Source organism: Pongo pygmaeus, chromosome 8, assembly GCF_028885625.2.
Source record: "Pongo pygmaeus isolate AG05252 chromosome 8, NHGRI_mPonPyg2-v2.0_pri, whole genome shotgun sequence".
Taxonomy (NCBI): domain Eukaryota; kingdom Metazoa; phylum Chordata; class Mammalia; order Primates; family Hominidae; genus Pongo; species Pongo pygmaeus.
The window spans coordinates 106,326,626-106,337,373 of record NC_072381.2 but is presented as its reverse complement, the minus strand read 5'-3'; the positions used below and the strand labels follow the sequence as shown (position 1 = coordinate 106,337,373).

At 56.6% G+C, this 10,748-nt stretch overlaps 1 protein-coding gene across 7 annotated transcripts; it reads right to left on the bottom strand.

The window, feature by feature from the left end:
* Nucleotides 1-3,383: 3,383 nt before the first annotated feature.
* Nucleotides 3,384-10,487, bottom strand: KAZALD1 (Kazal type serine peptidase inhibitor domain 1). Of its 7 annotated transcripts, none has more exons than XM_054436149.2 (6): nt 9,492-9,932; nt 8,511-9,066; nt 7,188-7,348; nt 6,961-7,108; nt 6,689-6,783; nt 3,384-4,358 (listed from the first exon to the last, which is right to left on the bottom strand). In XM_054436149.2, the coding sequence occupies exons 2-5, from the start codon at nt 9,013-9,015 to the stop codon at nt 6,689-6,691; spliced, it is 909 nt and encodes a 302-aa protein (XP_054292124.1). In that variant the 5' UTR covers nt 9,016-9,066; nt 9,492-9,932; the 3' UTR covers nt 3,384-4,358. The 7 variants fall into 7 exon arrangements, with proteins under 7 accessions (XP_054292124.1, XP_054292123.1, XP_063526226.1 ...); XM_054436148.2 differs by having other exon boundaries at nt 4,335-4,358; nt 6,666-6,783; XM_063670156.1 differs by lacking the exon at nt 3,384-4,358 and adding an exon at nt 10,455-10,487 and having other exon boundaries at nt 6,019-6,783; nt 9,492-9,511.
* Between the last annotated feature and the right edge of the window lie 261 nt (nt 10,488-10,748).

Sequence of the window (10,748 nt, the reverse complement as noted above, 5' to 3'; positions counted from 1 at the left end):
TTATCACTATATTGCAAAAGAGGACACAGAAGAAGGAAGGTTAAGAAACCTACCCAATGTACGCACTTAAAAAGCAGAACTGGCTGTGTGGGTGGTGCATGACTGTACTCCCAGCTACTCAAGAAGCTGAGGCAGGAGGATTGATTGCTCCAGCTCAGGAGTTCAAGGGTGCAGTGAGCCATAATTGTGCCACTTTAGTCTGGGCGACAAAGCGACACCCTGACTTAAAAAAAAAAAAGAAAAAAAAAAGCAGAACTGAGACTCAATCCCATACTGCAAAACCTCCTATGCAAAGACCCACCATTACTTTTCAGAGATTACTCCCCCCAGAAACCCCCCAGTACTGCCCCCAGAACTTAACCCCTCTGACACCAAGGAGTTAGGCCCAGGAGAACTGTGAGGCCTTCTCCAGCCCTACTCCAGCTCTCGGGGTGGGGGTAGCAGGAAGCAATTGTCCCTAGAGTCCTCAACCCTTATCCTGGGAGACTCCATTACTTCCCTCAAGCTGTCACCACTTCTCATAGAGACCCTGTCTTTTCTTCCAGGGGACTCCAGCCCTCATTTCAGTGAAGATACTGAGTACTTCAAGGTGCTCCCCACCAAGAGGATGGGATGAGATTTGATTGTGGGGTAACTCTTGTCACCACAACTGGACTTTCATAACTGTCCACACTGTCCAGAGAGCCTTTAGTTGCCCAAATGGCAGAGTAAATGTCAAAACCAAATCCAGGCCAGGCACAGCGGCATGCGCCTATAGTCCCAACTACTCGGGAGGCTGAGGCAGAAGGGTCTCTTGAGCCCAGGACCTCAAGTCCAGTCTGGGCAACATAGCAAGACCCTGCCTGGAAAAATAAATCAATCAGAAAAATAAATCTAGGCCAGGAACTAGCTTGCGTTTTTAGCACATCCCACCCGCACCCCACTCCCTAACCAGCGAGGACACAGCCCAGGGATCTAAGGCCTCAACCCTGGGGAAAAAAAGAGGCCCTGAAAAAAGGGGAAAAAGGCAGTGAAGGGGCAGAAACTCTGGTAGTCCAGCAAGGGAGGGTGAGAAGGAAGGGGAGAGGTATGAGAATTACCATAGACCAAGGGTTGGGGTGGTACCTGGCGGCTCCCAGACTTGACTGCATCTGGAAAGCATCTAGCAAAAGCAGGGAAAGGAAGAAATGATTCAGAAGCACCTCCCCACTTCAGTCCTCTAGAAATGTGTGTGTTGGTGGGGTAGGTGGATGTTCTATGACCTTTTCCAGGTCTATGCCCCACCCTTGTTTGAACCCCTTGGGCTGAGCCCAAACTGGAAGCTGGTAATGGCAGCCAGGTAGGTGATGACCCAGGTGGCTGGGACAAGGCTTCATGGGATGCTGCTATTGTGCGCCCTGCCCCACCTCGCCCACCACTTAAGTGAGTCACCTAAGCCAGGCCAGGCCCTGGAGCCTTAGCTCTCCTCTGTCCGCGCACATCTGGGAGCCAGCTTCAGCAGAGAGAGGGCTAAACTGGGGGCCAGCATGGGGAAGGGAGGTGGGGGTGGGGAGGGAGGGATGACTCCCTCAAGATGGCTTCCAGGCTCCACCCCCAGACAGGTGTATCCTTGCTGCCAGAGCCTCTATCTCTGCCTTGTCCCCACCCCAACTCCATCCCCAATCCCAACCTCATTACTCACTTCTGCCCCCTTCTCTATCCCACCACCCCATCCCTCCCCAAGTGTCCTCAAACCGCCCTTCATTATCCGCAAGTGACTCCCAGAGCTCACTGCCTCCCAGAACTGATCCCTCCTGGTCTCTAACTGCCTCATCACTGCCCTCAGAACCTAGCCTCTTACCCCAGCCTCCCAGACCCCGCTCCCACCCTTCCCCAGCACTGAGCAGAGGCAAGACTTGATGTGCACTAACAGTTCCTTGCCACGCGTAGACTTACACAGCTGTTCCCGGTTTAGAAAGAATTCAGTCATTCAGAAGGCTGAGGAAATAACCACAATGCATCCTAGGAGGCAACAGGCCTATGTCTCTAGCTTCTTTCCCTCTGCCCTCAGCTGCCTTCATGCTCAGAATAGAGCTCCAGGTGACAGGACCAGTGATTGTGAGTAAAAAACCAGGGAATCTCCAGGCCTACCAGAGTTTAGGCCTATCTACTCCTCGCATATACATATATTAGACAGTATTATATGTGCATGTGCGCATAATCCTGGAAATATAAACATACATAACTAATGTAAGTATACATACACATCTTAGACTGGAATCCAAGTTCCATGAGGGCAGGAACAATTTTCTGTTAAGGCTCTGTCACCCAGGCTGGAGTGGTACAATCATAGCTCACTGGCAGCCTTGAACTCCTGGCTCAGGCAATCCACCTTCCTTAGTTGCCAGAGTAGCTAGGATTACAGGTGTGTGCCATCCCACCCAACAAATTTAAAAAAATTTTTTTTGTAGAGACAGGCCTTCACTATGTTACTCAGGCTGGTCTCGAACTCCTGGGCTCAAGCAATCCTCCTACCTCAGCCTCCCAAGTGCTTGGGTTACAGGCAATTTTTTTCCCATGATGTAGCCCCAGTGCTGGTACATAACAAGTATTTGTAGAAAGAATATGACACAGCCAGGCATCATGGCTCATGCCTGTAATTCCCAGCTACTCAAGAGACTGAGGCAGGAGGATCACTTGAGCCCAGGAGTCTGGGGCTGCAGTGAGCTATGAAAGTGCTACTGTATTCCAGCCTGGGTGACAGAGCAAGATTCTGTCTCTAAAAAAAAAAAAAAGAAAGAAAGAAAGAATGATACATAATGGAATATATACTTGAAAATAAATGTCTATACATATACATATAACAATACATCCAGATGCAGTCAAGTCCAGGAGTCTCCAGGTGCCACCCCAACCCTTGGTCTATGGTAATACTCATACCTCTCCCCTTCCTTCTCACCCTCCCTTGCTGGACTACCAGGGTTTCTGTCCCTTCACTGCCTTTTTCCCCTTTCTTCAGGGCCTCTTTTTTTCCCCAGGGTTGAGGACTTTTGCACACACATACATACATACAAAACCTACATGTAGGCCAGGCGTGGTGGCTCATGCCTGTAATCCCAGCACTTTGGGAGGCCAAGGCGGGCAGATCACTGGAGATCAGGAGTTCGAGACCAGCCTGGCCAATATGGTGAAATCTCATCTATACTAAAACTACAAAAAAATTAGCTGGGCATGGTGGTGTATGCCTGTAATCTCAGCTACTTGGGATGCTGAGGCAGGAGAATCACTTGAACCCTGCTGCAGTGAACTGAGATAGCACAACTGCAATCCAGGCTGGGCGACAGAGTCAGATTCCAGCTCAAAAAAAACTACATGTATAATATATCCACATACATATATATGCAATTAGATGTATACATACAATGCACACATAACTATAGATATATTTTACATATAGATGTCATACTAATATATGCTACACATACATGTGCACATTCATATACATTAAATGAATACAAATTGAAGCATCTTTTTTTTACTCAGATTTTTCCAGTCAAGTAAATTGTCTCAAGGCCCCTGGCCCAGGTCTGAGTGTCACTACCAGAATGATCCACCAGATGGCACTCCTTCGGTACTTCCTGTACTCCCAAGTTGCCAGAGATGTCGCCTCTTTCCGCTAAGGCACAAAACTTGCAGAGCCAGGTGTTCCCAGGCGCTTCCCCGCACGCCACCGCCCGCGCCCTCCCCCCAGCCTCCACCAGCGTGGTGAGCGTGTCCTCGGTCCCCAAGGTCTGCAGTCTTGGCCCTCTCTGAGTCGGGTTCATCTGTCGGGCTTCCAGGCTTCCCTTTGAGGGGCGCTCTCCAGCTTCGTGCTCCAGTTCTTTCCAGTCCGCACATCGACTCCCCGGTCACCAGGGCGCCAGGGGCTGGGCTTCGCCAGGACACCCTCGGTTATACCAGCACGGCTGCGCAACCCTTCTTTGGAGCCTTCGCGATGACGAGCAGCCAGGCGAAGCGGCCCTCTTCCTCACGACAGCCCGAGGAGGGAGTCAGGGTCATTTTCAGACAGCCCCCTCTGGCTTCCTCTTCACACCCTGCTCTAGATGGAGGAGAGAGACACGCTCAGCCCGGCTCAGCTAAAAGCAGGGAGAAGAACCCGGCCGAGACCTGGAAGCCTCGGCTTGGGAGGAGCTGGTCCGACGGACCCTTCCTGCCCGGGTTTGTCCGGACTCCGGATCTCCGGGTAGGAGCCAGAAGAAAGCGCATTCCAGGGATTTCAAGCGGACTATACTTAAAATCTTGAGGTGGGAGATGTAGGGTGCGACTGAGCCTCTGCCGCCTTCAGGCCTGGCAACTCTGGGTCGGCGCTCCTGGAACCTCACATCTCGGGTGTGAGCAACCTAGGACACAAAACGCGAGGATGGCTTGGAAGCCCGTGGGGAGGCGAAACCGGGAGTTCTGGCAGCGGCTCAGCCTCCCCCTCCTCCTCCCTCCCCCTCCCCTGCCCTCCCCTGGGAGCAGCGGGAAATTATTTATTAAAACGCCGCCCGCGCTCTCATTTATTTGCGGTGAAAAATCCTCAGCATCTCAGCACGTTTATTAAACCTTTCCCGTCCCCGCGCCCGCATTACTTTAATAATAAATCGCGTGTCACTTTCCAGCGACGTTATTAAAGCGGGTCCGCTGCAGCAGAGGCGGGGTGCGGGGAGGGAGGGGGCGGTGGACAACAGTTCTCCCATTCCAGGCTGTGGGGCTTGAACCAGCAGGGCGGCGGAGGGGAAAACTGAGGCTGCTAGGAGGCTGCTCCTGAACACCTACAAAGTCGGCTAACGCGATCAAGGAGTACGGATTTCCCAGGACCTGCGTGACCCTCTCCGGTGGGGTGGGGCTTTTGGTGAGGAGCCTCTGCTCTGCAGGTGGACGCGGTAGGAGCTATGGGCCCGCAGAGGGCGCCTTGGAGCCCAGCTGGGCGAAAAACAAGCCAGGGGCGGATTCCCTGGCTGATGCTGGGACTCACACCCACGTCCCCTCTTTCAGCGCCGGGCGGATTTTGGCCACAGCGCCGAACAGCACGCCCCACCCCCGCCTACCCCTCTGATTCTGCTTCTGTGGGCGCCCTGGAATCGGCTCCCGGTATCCAACCCGCTTGCGCTGTTGTGCGCGGCTCCTGGGGCCGCCCGGCTCCAGCCTGGGTTCGGCAATAAACACTGTCGCTGGCTTAAGGACCCCGGGCAAACCAGCAGTAGATGGAGTAGCGCGTAGCCGCGGGAGGGGCGGCCAAGCAGGACCTGGTGTTGGAGTTCCGGACCACGCCCCTTCCATGTGGCCAGGCTCCCTGCGTTGGGCCCCAGAGGACAAACTCTGACGCTGAGCCAAGGGCAGGCCCTCCCGCAGTGGCGCCAGGATCCGGGTGGAGCCCTGGCGTGTAGGAGGCTGTCGCCATCCACACACAGCGCCTGGGCCTCGCTGACTTATACTTTCATTCTCTCCTTCAATCATTAAATAAACATTGAGTCTCACCAGTGTCCCTGGGCTAGGTAAGCAGAATGAGGAAAGAGATTTGGGGACCCCAAGCCAGAGAGGACAGGTCACAATTGGGGCAGATAGGAAACAGGCTTACCATGGCTCTGGCTTCTGCAGGAAATGGGTAGATTCGTATGGGAGCTGGGGAAGGGTATGGACCACACAGGTGACCAAACTTCTACCCTCCTCTATCCAGTTTATGCTTTCATTTTGGGGGCCTACCCACATAGCCCTGTTCCCCATTCTGGCGTGGGGAAGGGTTTGGAATAAGATGAGCAAAGAAGCAGGTAATGTATACCAGCCCCAATGGAGGGCAGACTGGGAAGATAACTTCCTTCCAGCCAGATGGCTCCAGCCTCCCTCCCTCAAAGGCAGGATAGGCCCAAGTTCAAACCTTCTCTCCGTACGTCTGGCAGGCATGTGCTTAGAGAGCAGGCCATGCAGCTTCTGGAAGCCAGAGTTCTGTTAGTGTGGGAGGCCTCCCAGGGATATTCAGTTTTCATGTGCACATCTGCATAAACTGTCTGTGCATCTGTCTGTGCATCATTAGAAATCTTTATTGGTGCCTAGCCCTGTGCTAGGCTTTGTCCAATACAGAGTGGTATAAGATCTGGAGCTGGCCTCACCCATCTCTCTGCACTGAACTAAGTCATGCTCCGCTGTGCTCTCTCTTGTACAAAAGATGGCAGACAGCAAAGGGGACTGCAGTTAGTAGGTGCAACTGGGGCTTAGGAGAGAGGGAAAAGTTCTGGAAGATGAGTTTGGGGAAAGGGCATACAAGCTAGATAAACGTTGGGGAGCAGGAAATAGCAAGGACCAGGGCCTGGGAGGAAAGGCAGTTAGAAGCGTGGCCCAGCAGGGCTGGAAGAAGTGGAGAATCCTGGTGCCTGCACCTCTGTGTCTGCTCCGGCCCCCACCCCAGCCTGGGAAACAACCTGTTGGAGGTCCTACTGGCCAGGGCATCTCCTGCATGGGCCCCTTTGTACCCCACCGGTCCTGGTCTCAGCCTCTCTCCCCACCCTCCTCCAGCTTTTGTCTTTCCCCTACCACACTGCTACCTTGGAGTCAAATAGGCCTCCCATGATCATCCCTACTGACAGCATGAAAGCAGTCCGTGAAGGGACCCTGCTCCCTGTTCCAGGTCTTTTCAAGAGCAGGGATGAACACTATAGCCGCTCACCCACCCCCATGGGCCAGAGCTCTGGACCTAGTAGTAATCGTCACTCTCTTCACTCTCAGCCTCCTCCTCAGGAACCAGGTTTAGTGATCGCAGCTGGGGGATACCTGTAGAGTTCAGCTGGTCTGCAAACACACATGGGCAAAGGAGAGAGAACAGGAGAAAGGGGCTGTCAGTGCCCACATAGCCCAGTCTGCGGAAGGCTATGCTTGTGTATGCAGACACATGGACTGTTTCTTACACATTCACAGCTGGAATCCAGCACCATCCTCCCAACCCCCAGAGCTCAGGAATCCCCTTACCAGGTGTGAGCACTGTCAAGCTAGCAGGGGCCTCCACTTGACCCAGGGCATTGCGGGCAAGGCAGCGGTAAGTGCCCTCATCACTGGGACGCACAGCCTGGATCTGCAGCCAGCCAGTCACCTCAAACCTCTGGGGTCCACCCCTAAACTGGAGCCAGGCAAGAAATCAGCAGGGTCCTTCTGGAGGGCCCTGGGCTGCCTGAGGGAAGCCTCTCCCACCAGTCTACCTGCACGGAGATGTGGGGGTCATCCCCTGGCAGCTGGATGTCCAAGCCATCCTTCCTCCACTCGATGGAGGCCATGGGGTAGGCAAACACCTCACAGCCAAAGATCACATCCTGCCCTGTCACATTCCAAGTGTCATATGGATGTGACACGATCTGGGGCCCTGGGGGTGAAGGTGGGAGGTCTGAGAATAGCATGGCCCAGAAAAGCCATCCAGTCTGGCAAAAACATGATACACAAATTTTTGTGGACATGCTTGTGGCAGAACACAATATATGCTGAGGTAAATACACATCCATAAACACACCATGACACACACAGGTACACACAGATGTGGATGCTGGTACACACAAGGGTACCAAGCAGACGTGGAGATAGGTATACATGCACATGTGCACACACAACCTCATGCAGACCCAATGCACACACAAGCACACACATCTACTTTGTAGCTTGGCAGCCACTCTGTCCCTAACTGTTCCCCTGTCCTCATTTCACCCTCCCCAGCCTTTCCTGCAGTGCCTGTAACCAAAACCTTCCAGATCTCCCTTCTCCTTTTCTAAACAGGCCCAGTTCCCAAAGGCGGAAAAGCAGCCGTTCCCTCCGCAGTACCCTCTGGGGGAGTCCTGCGGCAAGGCGAAGAACCTGAAGCTGGACTTGTGCGACAGGCAGGAAGCCTGCAGGAGTGGAGGAAATTGTTGGGACCCCCGCGGGGTGTTTGTTTTCTGGCTGCCCCAGCCAAGCCAGACGCAGAGCCGGGGCTCAGGAAGTGAAAGTTACTAAAGCTACCAAGGAAAGCTAGAGGCCTGAATGGCCCCCAGTCCCCAGGGATAGAGAACTAGCTGAGCTTCCCGCTCCCCTTCACTAATCCCTAAACGCAGGAGAAAGAAGAGAGGTGGGGAGACTGGGTGAAAAGACTGCTCTAAGAATGAAATGTGATTGCATCTCACAGGAACCCGTCTTGCTGCCTGGACTCCACTGGTCTGGGAAAAGTCAGGGGGTCTCTGAGCAAACCATAGGCTATGTGCCTGCGCCCTCAGAGGACCTGTCTCTCACTGCCAGCCAGCTCTGGAGCTTTCACGTGGTTCAGCGCATGCAGCTTGCTGAAGAAGCCCGGGACCCCCACTCCACTCCACCCCCCACCCCCACCTTAAGGTGGCAGCTTCTATGGACCAGTAGCGAGAGCAGGGTTTCATACTGGACTCGAGGCCTCTATGGCCTTATCTTTTTTGCTCTGCTGGCCAGAGACCAATGCTGTCAGGGGTCGGGGAGCAGTGCCTCTAGGAAACCTAAGTGCTGGGGTGGGGGCCCCGGGCCGTGCGTACCCGATTCGCAGGGCCCCGGGTGTGCCACAGTGAGGTTGGCATCAGGCCGAGCGCGGGCCGCCTCCTGCAGACGGCAGATCTGGGCGTAGGTGTGACCGTCGGACCCGCAGAGCGGGCTCTGCGAGCGACAGGCACACAGAGGTTCCGGCACCTCTCCGCGGCTCAGGTCGCCGCCTGTGTCCAGCCGGCACTCAAGCTGCTCGCCGCAGTGCCCGTAGAAGTGAGCACTGGGGTCCAGGTCGCAGAGCTGGCCCTCGAGGTTGGCGCATTCCCAGCAGCAGCCGCACGCGTCGCGCACCCAGCCCGCCAGGCAGCCCCGCGGCGCGGCGCACTCTTCTGGCCGGCAGGGAGCGCAGCCCTCGCCCTCCGCTAGCAGCCGCAGCCAGCCGCGCCGCAGGTAATCTGGGCCTGGGGATGGCCTTGCGCCGGTCGGGGGCGGCGTCAGCACCACCAGCAGTAGCAGGAGCACAGGCAGCGCCAAGGCAGCTGCGGGCGGCGGCGGCATGGTTAGCGGGAAGCCCTGCGAGCACTCGGGGCATCAGCGCGTTCGGGAACCCTGCCAGGAAGGGAAGCCAGGTCAGGAGGTCAGAAACAGGGCCTGTGCCGAAAGACCAACCTCACTGCTTCTTGTACCAAAGCATGACACTAGCATCGCCCCCTCCCCTGCTACCAAGTAGACTCCTCCAACACACAGCCTAGTGATCCTCTAGGGATTATCCAGTTATGGCAGTTAGCAATCAGTTGGGCTGTTCTTGGGGGGGCTGGGAGTGAAGAGAGGTGAGGAAAGGGTGTTAAGGCTCAGGCGCACGCACACCCACCACCAGCACCACTTCCGTGCACCATCCGACTCCGATCCCTGGCCACTGAGCATCCTTGCCCAAAGAGAATGGGCGGCTCCAGAAGTAAGAAGCTGTTAATGGGGGGTGGGAAGTGGGGGAGCTGATGCCCCCTCGCTTATGGCCTGGGGCACAGAGTGCTCACCTAGTGTCCGGAACTAGACCCTTCGCAGCAGCCGTGATTCGAGTCCGAAAGAAAAGGTTATGGAAAGAAAGCAGAGGCGCAGTCAGCCGGGCCCGCCAGCCGCCTCTGCTCCGTCCTGAGGACTTCTGCGAGAGCCCACGGACTTGGATTCAGAAAGCAGCTCCTCCGCCCCCCTCTCTCCGCCCCTCGACTTCGCGCACCCGCCTTCCCACTAGTTCTGAGGCTGCCAATTTTATGTAGTCGCATGGGACCCTCCCGGGTCATTTCCCCCAGCCTGGCCCAAAGTCACAATGCGAGCAGAGGAGCCGTAACCAGACACAGAGGCTGGGAGAGAGGAAAGGGGTGAGGACTGGAGGAGGGGAGTGGGGGTAGGAGTTTGGCTGGGAAGCTCAAAGTGTTGGCTGAACGGCTAGGCCCTGTCCCATCTGACTTTACAGTCCCTGGCGTCGGCGAGGGCAGCTGCATAAGGCGGAGGCGGCAGGAGCTCTGGTGCCAAGTCATTTTACGTCTATGTCGGGGCGCTCCTGGAGGGCAGAACCAACCACCTTCGTCTCCCCGCAGCCCAGGGCTGGTTCCCGGGAGCGACCGCAGGCTTGCCCACCCAGCTGCCCCACCGAGGCGCGGACAGACTGGGCGCCTACATCCGCCTTCTCTCATCTGGCCTCCTTCCTCCCCACATCCGGCAGGTGCAGCGACCCGCGGGTGAGCCGGGTGATTCGAGGTCGGAGCCTTCCAGCGGCCGCAGGGAGAGGCGGGCTGGCGCCTCCCCGGCGGGCGTCCCTCGGATCGGGATTACAGGTTACGGTTGCGAGGCTGGCAGGGCCGGAGACACTCGGCCTCGCGGCCACCACCACCGCCACCGTGGCACTTTGGGACGGGGGCGGGGAGGAGAGCATTCCTAGGGGCCCGCCAGCCAAACCCGGGTCGGGCAGGCCCCGCCCCGGCCGGCCCCAAGCGGCTCACAGAAGCCTCGGCGCAGTCCAGCTCGCGGGGGGATGGGCGGGGGTGGGGGGCAGAAATAACAATCTGCAGTCGGCGAGGGGGCGGCACTTAGTCAGGCTCCGCCCACAAGGCCCGGCTGCGGTCCCCGCCCGCCTGCGCGGGATCGACTCCGCATGCGCACTGGAGCCCCGGAATCCAGCCGGGACTCTCCCATCGGAGAGCGCCCCTGAGTTGGGCCAAGCCCATTCATTCAGGGGCTTCCGAGCCACGTAGGCGCCATCCCTGGCCAGAGGGGTTCTGAGGCGGTGGGCAAGG